The following is a 15,490-nucleotide window of genomic DNA, read 5'->3' on the forward strand; positions in this document are numbered from 1 at the left end:
ATCAATCTGAAAAGTATTTTTGTAATCTATCCCAAACTGGAGAGAAAGCAGTTGTGAGTATCATGTGCCTCAGTAAGACAGAAGCTACAGCTATTCCAAGATGTTGGACAAATCCAGTTTTGCAACAGCTGACTTTTAAAGAGGGGGTACCGTCATCTGCATTGAGCAACACAGTCGTGGGGCAGGAGAGCTGAAAATAATGCCAACATAGGTCACATCTGGCAACCAATGTGCCCCTTTTGTATCATACAGTACATGGGGTAAAGGTAAAGGAACCCCTGACCATTAGGTCCAATAGCAGATGACTCTGGGGTTGCGGGGCTCATCTTGCTCTATTGGCTGGGGAAGCTGGCGTTCATCCGCAGACAGCTTCCGGGTCATGTGGGCAGCATGACTAAGCCGCTTCTGGCGAACCAGAGCAGTGCATGGAAACGCTGTTTACCTTCCCGCCGGAGCGGTACCTATTTATCTACTTGCACTTGACATGCTTTCGAACTACTAGGTTGGCAGCAGGGACCGAACAACGGGAGCTCACCCCATTGCAGGGATTCGAACCACAGACCTTCTAATTAGCAAGCCCTAGGCTCTGTGGTTTAGACCACAGTCTAAAAAGCCCGGGACACAAATTTTCACAGCCCTCTAGCTGCTATGGTCAAACTAAACCTCCTGATGTATATATTTTGCTCTAGGAGGCTTATGGGCATTATTTTCAGCTCTCCTGCCCCACTACAGTAACGAGTTGGTCATTAGCATTATAAATATATCAAAGGGGAGGGAGAACTCAGGTGGTGAGAAACCCATGTGGGGCTGTGCCTTTTGCCTTGCAGTCTCTAATAGCTTGGCTGGGAAGTATGCCCAAACAGCAGGAGGGAAAGGAGACAACAGCACTGATGAGATGCAACATAGGAAGCTGCCTTATATTGAGCCAGGCCACTGGTCCATCTAGCTCAGTACTGTCTACACTGACTGGCAGACACTCTCCAGGGTTTCAGACATCTTTCCCAGAGATGGTAGAGATTGGACTGAGGACCTTTTGCGTGCAGAGTGGATGTTCCAACACTTAGCTATGGACCTTCTCCCCCCCCCCCAAGGGAGAGTTGCAAGAGACCCACTGCCAATAAGGATCAGCAATTTGGGTTAATTTACTGTGGATGGAGAGTCTTAAAAGGTCAGTGTAAATCTCAACATCCATCTGTTTTCACATAGAAACAGGGCCTTTTAAAGCATCCAAGAATGCTGTGGGTTAAAAGCAAGGGGGAAGGTGATTGCTTTTAATAACTGAGAATCCCTTCACTCTTTAAGATTCATTATCTTCGGTGGGAAAATAAAACCGAATTGGATACATTTTTTTAAAAAAGGTAACACAGCCTGAGATTAGCTCAGTTGGTAGAGCAATGAGACTCAATCTCAGGGTTTGGGGGGTCGAACCCTATGTTGGGCAAAAGATTCCTGCATTTCAGGGGGTTGGACTTGCAATCCCTTCTAATTCTATGATCACAGCCCTGTTGAAATATTGTACAGTGTAATAAGGATATATTGCCTTTGGCTGCATGATCAGCTTATGTTTTATCAGAGTTCTCTGAAGCCAACTATACATATTTATGCTCAGCTGCAACCTTATCAGAACTGGCATTAAGTAATGGAAAAGGCAACCTGGCATTTGTGGAACACGCTTTATGTTGCAGAGTGGGAGAGAGAGTGTGGTTTATTTTTTGAGTTGCCCATGAATATCTGTTTCAACATATAATTTTTTAAAGGCACAATTTTAGCACAGTGTATTAAGTAGAGAATAGTAGTTTTAAGCATATCTAATTCTGTCGTCCTCAAAGTTTGGAACCTTCCCTCCCCCCAAGTGATCTGAGGTTTTTCAAAACAGATTATAGGCGACAATATAATTTTAGGCAAATGAGTTAACACAGCATCGTTTGGAGCAACAAAGCCAATTGGGTAATAAAAATGCCATATAAAATAACCTGAAAACAACCTGTCACCATTGATTGCAAAAATATTTTCTATCATGGAGCTGAATTGAATATCCACTTGGGTACATTACTGCATATTATACTTCAAGAAATTACTTCATCTGTACTGCAAAATAACTTTACATGTAAACTTCAGATTCACATACTGTGACATACTCAAAGCATCCCTGTTTTCCTATTAATGTAAACAGTAAAATTTAGGGCTTAAAAAAAGAATATTTTAATAAAATATTAAAAACAGCACAATGTAAGCATTTAAATGTCTCGGTTTTGATCAGTTACAGGTGAACAGACTTTCCTATTCCTTTGTTCATGTGGTGGAAAATGCTATTATTGCCCAAAATGATTAATTTCTTCCAAAAAAGCATCATTGATTTCCTTTGTAGTAACACTCAGCTCCTATATGATAAACATACAGTGTAAAATCTTCATGTAACATGACAGTTAAACAGTCTTAATGTTCCTGCTCCACCTCCCTCAAAATATGTCTACCCTTGGCAAAGAACACACAGCATGATTATGACATTAGATTTTGGTAAAACGAGAGCCAAACCTCTGAATTGCTGGAAGACTTATTTCCTGTTGCAATGGGCCGATTTAATTAAATGAAAAAGGTGCCAACAGGAAAGCTTCCGGCGTACGGAGCTTATGATGTTTCTATTTTCAAAGAGTGCCAACATGCAGGGTAGTTAAGTGTTAACATTTGCAGTAAGGTCATAGTCATCATCGCCACCAAATACTGTCTTGCACCTCTCAGCTCAAAACATAAACTGATCCACAGTTTAGTTTCGACACCAATATTGTAGAACTTAACATGCATATAATGCCTTCCTCCCCACCCACCTTTAACCATTCATTCCAGCTCAGCTAGTATTCACGGAGTGTTGTTGCAATGCACACCGAGTAAGAAGCTGATCTATTTTAGTTATTATTAGTTAATTTATATTTGTTTCTGCACACACTCACACGCACGCACACACGCATCAGAAATAGCTAGAACTATGCTGGGCATAAATCAGGCAGCTGTTAAAGCGAGTATTTCACCCCAGTCAGTCATCTTTGCCAGCAGATGTAAACAGGGGGGGCGGGCTGCCTTCTGCAAGATAGCACTTTGAGAGTTCCTTTTAAAAGAAGCTTTTTATCCCTTACACACTTGTAGCCATTGCTGCTGTTCCCAGACCTTGTATCTGTCCAATGGAACATTAGGTTACGTCAAGATGTTGGCAATAAAGTCCAAGAACCGCTTTGAATACTGTTCGGGATTCACTGTTGAAATCTCTGCACCAGCCTGAAAAAGCAAGAAGCACCTTAAGAGAACAATTGGCTTGTTGTGGCAGGAGATGCGTTAATGATGTCCATGTCACGAAACACACACTGTGGTAACCATGGTATTGAGGAGGAGGACAGCACAAGTAAAAATCCAGACATTGCCCTAAAACAAACCACGCTGGGGGAGTGGCAGTGCCTTGCTAGTGATGACTCTTGGAGTTGTGCTACCCAATCATCCAAGCCCCTCCTACCTCTCTGACTCTTTCCAGCTTGATTCATAGTTATCTTTGTCCAGAGCTTCGCCTTTTGCTTTCAGGTTTCTTTTCTGCCATCCCTTCTTCCTCCCACCCTCCCTTCCATATCACCATCCATGTCTGCCCCCCCAATATTTTCTTCAAAGTGACCCCCCCCCCGAGCAGCAGTGTATGTTTGTGTGAACTCAATATTGTGTGATCTCCCCAATCAGTACCAGGAAGTCATGACTGACTTTCCATGGTAAGCATAAGGCTGTTGGGGGGGGGGGTTGGCAGCAGGCGTCTGTATCTCTAATTTTGTGTTATTTGAGAAATGCCGCAGGTGTGACTAGCTCCTCCAGCATGAACTCGAAATTCGAAATGCAGCCACTTGTCTAAAAATGCTGGTGATCATGTTGAACTAGGGCTGGGTGATATCTTGGTATATGATCCAAAACTGGTTTTGAAGTCCATATCATGGTATTGGTTTTATAATTTTTGACCTGGCAATATATCACAAATCATGATATGTGTGTGCACGCGCGCTATGCAAAAATCACAATGTGGGAAAAACCGTGAAGCCAGCCAATGCCTCTACATAGCTCCATCCTTATTTCAGATATTGTGATATACACTGGTACCTCGGGTTATGTATTTAATTGGTTCCGGGGTGCCGTTCATAACCAGAAAAGTACGTAACCCGAACAGCGATTTCGCACATGCGCAGATGGCGAAAAACACTTCCGGGTTACAGGAGTACGTAACCAGAAGTGGATGTAACCCGAGGTATGACTGTATCAGTATATCATGATGTTTAGCTGGTGTTGTATCGCCAAGCCCTTATGTGAACATAACTGAAAAAGTTGGAATATATACATCAATGAAACTTACGCCATGTTTGACGGTTTTTGCAGCATGGGCAGCTTTCTTTTTTGCATCGTAATGAGTAAGAATATCAATGATTGCCATAAAGTATACCTCCTTCCTGGGTGCGTCTGTGAAAGAAATTCATAGTACTAAAAATGATACACAAGTTTGTAGCCATATTAAACAACTCTGCAGAAGCAAGTTGGAAGTTATTCTGGTGGTAGACCTTTGCCCCTCTAATAGTGTCTTAAAAAACCATATGTCAAAGGACGTATGTGAGTCCTAGAAATCTTTTCACTCTTTGATAATTGATAAGTGTTATCTGTCTTTCTTACCCCTTTATCAGTGGAGAGAGAGAGGAAAGTGTGGGTGCACTTTGCTGCAATTGCAAGCACAATTAAAGTGACTGCAGAATTAAAACTTCCACACCATAGCTTAGTTTACAAGTTTTTTGATGAACAAGTGAATTTGTAAGGACCATAACACTTTGCTTAAATATTTTAGATTTGCTTTGGAAGATTTTTAAAACACATTTATAAACCACTTTATAGCCTGAGGTCATCAAAGTAGCCTACAAGAATATTTTAAAAAATGAGATAAATGCTCATTTTTTAAATCTTCCAAATATATAGACTAGAAGAAAACATCTGTAGTACCATGATGAATTTTTGCCACCACTTAAAACCTCATCTTTTCACCCAGTCCTTTGGCTGAATTCTCAACCCCACACTTTGCAATTTTATTTGTAGTAAGTGCTGCAGCTTGTTTGATGGGGATTTTAAGCGTGTAGTAAGATTTCAACTTGTTTAAAATGTTTTAGCTGTTGTTCTATATCAGCTTTGGTAGTTATATTGCCCACAGCACAATGTGAAAATCTAAACAGAGAACCCCTGGAACGTGCCAAAACAATCACCTGTTTCTTTTGTCAAGCAAGGTGTATTTGCCAGTGTAAAGAACTGTCCAATGTCTGTGAAGTCAGTAGACGTTCCAATGAAAGCAAAAATGAGTTATCCAAGACACCAGCTCAGAATCTCTATCTTTCTGAAGCATTTAGCAATATAGCTGGCTAATGTAGTATCTAGTCATTTATAAGTGAACTGCTTTTACTGTATTCAGACAATACCTAATAATGACATGTTAAAATCAGAGCCATGCATTGCAGATCCCTTACCCCCCCCCAAAAAAAGTTTTAAAAATCCTACTATAGATGAGCAATTGATAATTGTGCATCAAGCTTTTTTGCCTTGGAGTTTTCTTTCCTTCTAGAGACTCAGAGACTGGTGCAAGAATTGAAATATCTCTCCCATGTCTAAATACATGATTTTTGCCTTGGAGTTTTCTTTCCTTCTAGAGACTCAGAGACTGATGCAAGAATTGAAATATCTCTCCCATGTCTAAATACTTACTTTCATGACATTTTATTCCATAAACATCAATGGTTGGATCGAATTCTCCTGGAGCTAAAGGCTGCAAGCTGTTGAGTGTATTTCCTGGGCTATCTGGAGGCGTTCCAACAGGATGAGCCCCATCGCTTTCTCCTTCCTCTTCATCATTCTCTTCATATTCAACCTCCTCCTGTTCTGCTCTCTCAACATCATGAATTCCAACCAGCAAGCTGTAGTCCATGAGTTTCAACTGAGCAAGGAACTTTGAAGGCAACAATAAAAGGTCGGTTACAAAGGGGTAGAAAATCCGAAGATCCAGTTGGGGTGGGAAAAGGTAACTTTTCTGCAGCAAATGTTATCTTCTACTGCAACAGGCTTACTCGAGTGAAAGCCAAAGAAGTACAGTCGTACCTCTGGTTACAATTGCTTCAGGTTGTGGACCTTTCAGGTTGCGAATGGGGCTCCGGAACGGATCCTGTTCGCAACCAGAGGTACCACTGTATGCTTCAATGGAAAACAAGTGGGATTCTTCAAGTCTGGTATATTTTAAGCATGGCATGAAAGGAGAAACACAACAGTTTCCCTAGCTATAATTTGGATTTGAGGTTTTATTTTTTGCTTTGAGAAGTTGAGCAGAACATTGCTTAAGAGACCTTTCTACCTCTTACATATTGCTAGAACTAGGAAACCAGCCAATGAAATTGACTGGCAGCAGATTGTGGACAGATGAAAGGAAATAATTCTTCACACAATTCACAATTTAGTGACGGAATGAATGTGTGGATGGCCACTAGCTCAGGTAGAATTCATCCCTTGATGGCTAAATGGAACCTCCCTATCCAGAAGCAGTATGATGGGTCACAGCAGTGGGGAAGACTGTTTCCTCCAAGCCTTTTCTAGGCTTTTCAGCAGGCTATTGGTTTGTCTCTGTGGGATACTGAATGCTCTGGCTGACAAGACTTCAATATTATCTAGTAGGAAACTTCTTGTAATCGCCATGTCTGAAACTTGCAGAATTCACTAACCATTGTTTAAAAGCAAAATAGTATGGAACTATTGTATTTGTACCTAAATGTCGATGAGACAAATGGTTTCATTTCCCACCAGCTCCAATGATCCCGCTGTTTGCATATGTACACAAGGGAGAGGAATGCCATACAGTGACCACAGCTTATGTACAGGAGTCTGCAAAACTGCACCCTAGTGTGCCCCAAGGCTCTGAACACATGATCTGTACCCTGCAACTAGATCATGCACTCAAAGCCTATATACCCCGCTCCAAGAGTACATTCTACCTAGACCATGTGCATGAACAGGGACTGGGTGGGGGCTAAATTGAACTGGTGAAGCAAGGCAGAAGAGACAAATTTATGCTGCTTTAAGAAATGCTTTGTTACATGACAACTTTCGGTAAAAGAATGCAAGCTGCAAGGAAAACAGATTTGGCCGGATAGCATGGAGAGTACACCCCCAGTCTATGTAATGTTCATCATGTGCATTGCTTGATTTACTTCAAAAAAAACAACCCAAAACTAATAGGTAAGATTAGGGGGTGCAGAAGGGGGCTTTTAACCCTTTGCTCCTGCCACTGTACTGACTTGAATCAACCCTTCCTTTCAATTTTCCATGTTGCAACTAATTTGATCCTGAAGATTGGTCTTAAAGACAAGACTGGAGCAGTGCAATAATTTGATACACATAAAATGGTTTAATAATTTTATATAAATTAGATGGCTGCCATGAAGGCTTGTTGAGCATCTTAGCCCCATCCCAGCTGCATGCAACTGAAAAGCCACACTGAATGATCAAGCAAACCCAGAAGCTGAGTGCAGAGTTTCCAGAAGAACTGGACTCTAAGGAAGCAAAGCTATGATCCAGAGAGTCCCTGCTATAAACATAAATCAAAGATTAAAACTGATTTGAAACTGAATTACATTCAACTAAATATATTGGGATAAATTTAAGTATTTTTTGAGCATAGCTGCTGCTTTTAACATGCCCTCCCCCAAAAAATAAGAATGTGAAAGATAAAGCCAAGATTCAATTCTAGTTTTCCATTATCACCGTGGCATGCCAAACCACTACACAATAATTGCCTACACACAAAATTTAATGATCCTTCAATATGAATTCTAATCAATGCTATAGGAGCCACTCCAAACACAATTACATGACTGACCTTCCAAGAATCTGTCCTACTTAAAATAGCAGAAAATGCAATTTTACCCATATTTCAGAGGCACATCAAGTGTTTACAGAGTATTTTAACAGTTCAAGATGCAGTGCCATGAATATTAAAAGCAACAGAAGCAACATTTGTGCTTTCCCCCCTGATGCTAGTTTACACCACCAGCTTAAGGGAAGTAATAGCCTCAGCATTCCTCCTGTAAATAGACCACGACTCTAATCACCCTTTATCTCCTCATTTCAGGGGTTTCCAACCTTTTTGACCCAGTGGATGCATTTTGAACTTTGAGAGAGTACCATGAGCACCAGTCATGAAATGGCGCTGCAGAGTCGTGGCACACCATAAAATGACTGGTGTGGGGCTTTCGTGCAATGGCTGCCACATCTAAGAGAGCAGAAAGAGAGACAGAATCACAAAATGGTGCAGGCATGCCACCCCATCAAGTGGGTACCAAGTGTGGGTACCATGAGAAGTACTGGCAGGTGCACTGGCATCCCTGAGCATTAGATGGGTGCCCTCCGTAACACATTGATCTCATGAAAAAACATCAACAAAATCCCAGTTACAAATTGGGAGGACAAATAATTTACAGGTCGCTATAACATTTGCAACATTTTGCAATATTAAACTGGTGGAGTAAAGCTGCCTAGGAGGTCTCACTACAATAAACACTATGGCATTTGCTAAATGTGGTGAGCTTCAGAGCTGACCAGGCAAGCACCCTTACCTCAACATCCTTTTTAAGCTTTTCAAGGAACATCTTTTTGTTCGTTTCATCAATATAAATCTTCTGGCCATCATTGATGAAGTCATTGTCTTTGAATGTCGGCAGTTCTTTGGCCTGAAACGGACAAGAGAAAGCTAGCCCATAAAAACCTTTTCAAAACAATGAGCCCAGTGAAACAAGCAATGAAAACAAGGAATTTCCTGATCAAAAGCGCAAGGGAATATTTCAGAGCTCTCCAAAATGTGACTAGCCACAAGGGGGCACAAATGAGCTACGGCTCCAGTGGACACAAGTAATGATTCTAAGTGTAAGGAACACAGCATCGTATTTTCCCATTTAATTGAGACCTTGTTTGCTTTTATGACCGATTTGATTAAGTAAAGCCATTTTAGAGTATTTACAGTAAAAAAGGAAACGTGTTGCTCATCTGCAAGACCAGCCTTCACCTAGTCAAGAGTCGTTGCACACACATCTGTTTTGTAAGAAGTCTAGCACAAGAAATAGGTGCTGGGCTCAGCTGCACTCCCCATCAAAACACCCCACAAATGCTGCACATCCAAAGGGCCCAATACTGATACTCTGCTCCCCAATTAACTATGGTATAGGGCAGTGCCAGATTTACGTATAAACTAAACAAGCTATATGATCAAAACAAAATCGAAAATTCTTTCTAGTAGCACCTTAGAGACCAACTGAGTTTGTTCCTGGTATGAGCTTTCGTGTGCATGCACACTTCTTCAGATGTAAGTCATGGGCCCCGCCTGCTATATAAAGGGCCTCATTACCTAAATCTGGCCCTGTGGTATAGGGAGATCAGGAGCAGGTGTCATGAATCATGTGCTTCCTCACCACTGCCACCACACGCAGCACTGGGAGAAGCCACACTTCCACCCCTGATCTCAGAAGCCCTAAGACATGGGTAGGCAAACTAAGGCCTGGGGGCCGGATCTGGCCCAATCGCCTTCTTAATCCGGCCCGCGGACGGTCCGGGAATCAGTGTGTTTTTACATGAGTAGAATGTGTCCTTTTATTTAAAATGCATCTCTGGGTTATTTGTGGGGCATAGGAATTCATTCACCCCCCCCAAAAAAATATAGTCCAGCCCCCCACAAGGTCTGAGGGACAGTGGAACAACCCCCTGCTGAAAAAGTTTGCTGACCCCTGTCCTAAGAGATATCTGGCTAAAGCATGTTGGATTGAATAACTGTGCTATGCCCAAGGTTATTCAAAAAGTTAAGGGCATGCTGAGTAGCTTTGCAACTTGTTCTCCAAGTATGCCAGTGTAAGACATACATACAAGTCGATGTGAAGCTTCAGTGGCCTGGTTCACTGCTTTCCTCCTCCTAGGCCTTTTTTTTTTATTCCCATGCTGCGCTGAGCTAAGCCCAGATTTGGCTTAGTGTTTCAGCCAAAAATGGCTCTGTGGTGAAGCTCTCCTCACTGAACCACAAGCTGTAGCCAATGTTTATGTGAACCAGGTCACTGTAACAAAGACAAAGCATTTTTGCGCGAGGTATTTTTAGCTAAAACTTCTAGAAGGGTGACTGGGTAGAGGGCAGCACATGCTTATTTCTTCACACTTCTGTACAGGGATATGTGTAAATTGGTCCTTAACACAAAGGCAGAGGGAGCAGTGAAGGAAGGTGAAGATGCATTGGCAAAGGAGAAGAGGAAAAGGCAGCACAAGGTAAGATGAGCATTTCAGGCCTGGTGATGTGAGTCTACACACACTGCCAGAAACCCTAATCCAGACTTTGGGGCACCAACTGACTCGGGGCAGAAAATTCCCCATTAGCACCTATGCACTGGTGCAGAAAATACACCAGTGGCAGAGGGGGGTGGCATGCAAATACCCAACCACCATTTTTCTTTGAGGCCAAACTCTGAGTTATGCCCAGAAGCAAATTAGTAACCAATCAGATCTGCTTCTCCAAGCAGTAGCCTAGAAATGACTATTGAGATCCTTTTAACTCAACAGTACTGTATGTATTTTAATAGTACTGTATTGTTTGTTTTTTAATGCTTGTAATTCAGAATGTGTGTATGCTGTCTGATTGTATAAATGCTTCTTATTGTATAAATAAACGTTTGTGATTATTTTGAAACAAGCACCTGTTATTTACAGGCAGAGTGATGGCAGAATCATGGTGCATGATTATCACTGTTTCCCCCTTTCTTAAAAGCTGAATTTAGGCAACTTAAGGAAACATAACCTTTGCCATACCTTTTCCTTGTCGCTGGCTTCTCTTGCAACTGTAGACCCCTGAAACAGAAATACTGTATTTAAATTGCTACTGGGGATAAAACTGGAGGGCATAGGTGTTCTTCTATGCAGAATTCCTCCAGTAGATTCACGGTAAGGTTTTTCACCGTAGCCCTGATGCAAAGTTACACACACTCAGATTACAGTATATGCAACATTCAAAAGCAATTAAAACACTCTGGCATAGCAGTAGGTTAAGCAGAAGCCCCTATCCCTGATGTGTTTACATCAGGAATGTCTGCAATTTTAAAAACAGGGATACGGTGACCGAAGCTTTGAGGACAGCATGCCCAATTGCAACACAGACCTCTTGCCAGATGACACCATAAAAAAAGTAACAGGCAGTTGACCATCTTTGATTTGAGCTGTTTGACAGGGGAATGGGAGGTTGTGGAATCTCATTCACTGGAGGTTTTTAAGCAGAGTTTGGATGGCCATCTGTCATGGATGCTGTAGTTGAGATTCCTGCATTGCAGGAGGTTGCAATAGATGACCCTTGAAGTCCCTTCCAACTCTGCAATTCTATGAATCTATGATTGGACTTGTCAATTGACAAGCCTATCAGCCCTGCCAAATACCAACTTTTGCAGCTAGTGAGACAAGTTTAAAATTTTGAATTGGTGTACAATGTACATATAATTGAATTTGTAGGAACCGAGGAGGCCTGATGTTTGGGAGTATTAATGTTAGCTGCATGCCACTCTTGGCAGGTAGCAAAACTGACAGGCAGTAATTTTGCTGTCTCCAGAAAACCATTTATACTAACGTAAGGGAGAAGGCATTGGGTACGCTACAGCCAAAAGGGGGTGAAAGAATTATGTTGTCATTCAAAATAAGCTAGGCCAGCAAACACGTCTATTTAAGCCAATAGAATGTAGATTGTTTGCATTCTGGATTTTGAGCTCTCAAGGCCACCTTACAGTTACATTTCAGTCTGTAAGCAAATGCAAAGGTGCAAATCATATGGGAAGGTATACACCAGTTTCTTTTGCTAAAAGAGCATGCATTAGCTGGTTAAAATAAAGTGCACTGAAGGTCAGTCAGTCAGTCTTCCTGAGAGGCCAGTTTCCAATTGAAACACATTTTTTTCAGCTCGCCATGTTCCTTGCTAAGGAAACAAGACAGGATATGAATAAGCTAATCTGAGCCAGTTTGACAGCTTTAAACACCAACAGTGCAATCCTATATTTGTCTACTCAGAAACCCCATTAAGTACATTGGGGCTTACTCCCTTGCTAAGTGGGACTGCAGCCTAATATATTTGGTCATGGCAACAGAAAATAGAAGTTGCTTACCAGGGTTTCTGAATCTACAAATATTAGCTCAACTTTTAACACATTCTTCCTAACTCCATTTAAATGGTTCTATTATTTTTTTTAATTTTTTTTAAATCTGCATGCAGACTGATTTGTAGTAGCCTACAGAATGCATTAAGGACACGAGAGCTGCTTCAGCTATTTATTTATTTTTACCCCTCAAATGGTTTTCACTGCAACCATTAGCACTTATCCACTTTTAGCGAGCATACTTCTGCTAAGCCACTTCCTTTACAGCACACAATACAACTCAATATTATCTTACTGCCATAAAAGGTTTGGGTGTTAGATAAGCCGCAAACTATTTCAGTAATAATGGCTTAACGAAAGACTTTCCTAGACACTTTCTGGTGTACTGCTACTGATAGCCTCTAAGAACCCACAGAATTTTGTACCATTTAGGGGGGAGGGGACTATCAAGGCAGTTACTGCAATATTCATAACAGAAGCTGCTCAGTGCTCACCTTTAAATCATATTTTCTATAAACAGATAAGCGGTGGCTGAATACATTCCTTGTAACAATCATATATACTTCGACTCCATCAACAGTAAGCCGGTACATTCCCAAAAACTGAGGAAGTAGTGTGTTTCCATGACACTCCACTATAAACTAGGGGGAAAAAATTTATATTAGAACTTGACACATACTGGGTATCTGTTGCAGAGATACACAGAAGTAACAAATAAAGATTAAAGATTCAGACATATGGATTTAATGAGAAAAGTTATACCACAATGCAAACAATTAGAAAAAATAATTCTAGAATGCCCACATTCCTTAACTGTTGGTGGGCCATGCTATAGGGTAACTGCAAAATTTGAAATGGTTCTTCCACACAGATATGAAAAGTGAACACACATTTTTTTCCCCATTTAGCTAGGAATCTCTTCAAGGTGTTTCGCTAATCCTCTTCTCTCACAAACAGTCAGAATTCACATAACCTAGCAATTCCCTTCTCTAGTTCTCACCTCGAATCTGCACCTCATGATTACACAGTTCACTTCCAGCAGGTAGAAACTATGTACTTTCACTTCTAAGATCTCAGCATTCCCTCACAAAAAAGGATGTCCGCCTTGGAGCCTGCCACCTGCAGATATATGGGAGCTATCAAAATAGATATCATGCCCCGTTCAACTAGCAGATATAAACACATTATGCATCAAAAATACTTTTTGGGTTGTGTTCTTTGAAAAAAAAGGACATGTTTTCATCAAATTAATCCAAGTATTCTTTAAAACTTCTGTTATTTCAGTTAATGGAAGGAAGAATTACACCCAACCATTTATGAGGAACCAGAAAAGGACCTAGATCCGCAACACCATATTCAGTGTTCAGCAGGTTCATACGGGCTTATCATCTCCTCCTCCTCCTAGTAGTATCTCCCCAACCTTCCTGAAAGTCAGGGAGCAGCACCCCAAGTGATATATCCTTTTTCTGTATGCATTCCATGCCTATGACCCAGCAGTTACTGTCATTTATACCAAATAGAAGTTACCTACCTAACTGTACAAAAAAATTCTCTGCTTTATTTCAGTGCTTACATTTAGAAGCCATGCTAAACCTTGGAGCTTGTTCTTCACCTGTTGTTTCCAGAGACCCACTGTTAACATCAACCATAGTTTAGATGCAAATGGAATGCTAGACTGTAGCTAATGGAAAACAGAAGCAAAAGCTTCTAACATATCCTTGTGGATATCACTGGTGGACAAGGGGCAATGAAGCTCATGAGCCTGGCTAAAGCTCCTTGAGAATCATTCTCATCACACTGAACTATGGTTTAGTGCAAAGTCCGAACTCTCCCAAGCAGAAGACACCTAGAATTGTATTACTATTGAGAATCTTGGAGGATTGATGGTATTGACTTTACTTGCATAGTACAATGCCATAAAGGATATTTTTTAAAATAAAAGTACTCCTCTTTTTTTACAGCAGAGTAAGTCAAATTCTTAAGTGCAAAAGTTAACAATTTACACAATATTTTTTGCAGTTCTGCAAATACCTAGTTTAGTGACTTCAACATTAAATGGAAATGTATTTAGAAGAATACAATGAACAAAGCTAACCATATCTGGAGACAGTTTTTAGCTGTAATCAAACAGCTTTTCAGCTTGCTAGCAACATCTATAATAGTATAGAAACAGACTGGGGGTTAATCTCATGGGACATATAAAACACTACATTTGTGACATAAATATGGAGTGAAATAAGCCTTTTCTTCATATCCAAAGATAGCAACTATTTTGAATTTCACTCAACATGACTTTTCTTCCAGGGAAAAAACCCACATAGCATTAAAATGTATTTGTTTCATTTGCCCTATCTTTTAAAAACAAGGATGTTCTACAATATAGGTGTTTCCTTTTCAAACCATATTTGCTGTAGTGTGCTACCTCACAGGACTAGTCCCATACTGATGAAAGAGATGGCTTTCCATCCAACTATGATTTTAGTTTCTGTTTATCAAATTAAGTTCACACAAGGAATGCCCTCTTAATAAGTTTGAGAATTAAACAGTGGTGGGCTTAGGGAGTATAACTTGATTCTGGTTACTGTATAGGGAAAAGAACTTGAGCAAACACTTTGCTATCTTTTTAAACCATGAGTAACACTAAAGTTCACGTATCATCGATTTAAAATAGCTGTAAGACCCGTAACAGTAATATTTTGTGTCAAATATTAAACCCAGCTTTATTATGGAACTTACCTGAAAGTAAACATACTGTTATATTAATATTTCACAAATCATAAGTATATTTGTTCAGTTTTTTAAAGTAAGTACCCCTAGTCTCCTTGGACCAGTGATAATACCATACTACCAAACATGCAAAGGCTAGAAAGTAAATAAAGATATTAAAATAAATGATGGCAGTTGAACTGGAAAGTGGTGAATAAAACAGGTATTCTAATTTAAGGTTTATATATGCTGGCAGCTGGCAGGATAAGAAAACAGCAGGTGCACAGCTGGAGGAGATAAGGAGGAAGGAAACCCTGTTGGCTCATCTAATCCTTGACAGGCACCCTTGCTCCCTCAGGGAAAGAAATGGTAAATGGCACATTGTGTGCTCTTCACAACTCCCATACCTTATACCAAGTCAGACCACTGGTCTACCCAGCTCAGTACTGTCTACACTGACTGGCAGTAGCTCTCTGGGGTTTTACAGTACAGTCAAGCCTCGTTTGTCAAACGTAATCCATTCCAGAAGCTCATTTGGCTTCCAAAATGTTTGACAACCGAGGTGCGGCTTCCAGTTGGCTGCA

General features: G+C 40.8%; 1 protein-coding gene and 1 long non-coding RNA gene across 3 annotated transcripts in view; one reads left to right on the forward strand and one right to left on the reverse strand.

The window, feature by feature from the left end:
* Positions 1-2,178: 2,178 nt before the first annotated feature.
* PIP4K2A (phosphatidylinositol-5-phosphate 4-kinase type 2 alpha) overlaps positions 2,179-15,490 on the reverse strand; it is a 63,289-nt gene continuing 49,977 nt past the window's right edge. For both annotated transcript variants that reach the window (XM_033164937.1, XM_033164936.1), the window contains 6 exons: positions 12,695-12,841; positions 10,876-10,914; positions 8,652-8,765; positions 5,758-5,998; positions 4,376-4,479; positions 2,179-3,270 (listed from right to left, as the gene is read on the reverse strand). In XM_033164937.1, coding sequence (XP_033020828.1) covers positions 3,190-3,270; positions 4,376-4,479; positions 5,758-5,998; positions 8,652-8,765; positions 10,876-10,914; positions 12,695-12,841 — 726 coding nt within the window. In that variant the 3' untranslated portion in view covers positions 2,179-3,189. The remainder of the gene's footprint in view (positions 3,271-4,375; positions 4,480-5,757; positions 5,999-8,651; positions 8,766-10,875; positions 10,915-12,694; positions 12,842-15,490) is intronic.
* On the forward strand, positions 5,947-10,322 carry LOC117055429. Its single transcript, XR_004427634.1, has 2 exons — positions 5,947-6,019; positions 10,242-10,322. It is a non-coding gene; the product is annotated as an uncharacterized LOC117055429 (long non-coding RNA).

Source organism: Lacerta agilis, chromosome 12 (genome assembly GCF_009819535.1).
Source record: "Lacerta agilis isolate rLacAgi1 chromosome 12, rLacAgi1.pri, whole genome shotgun sequence".
In the NCBI taxonomy this organism is placed as follows: domain Eukaryota; kingdom Metazoa; phylum Chordata; class Lepidosauria; order Squamata; family Lacertidae; genus Lacerta; species Lacerta agilis.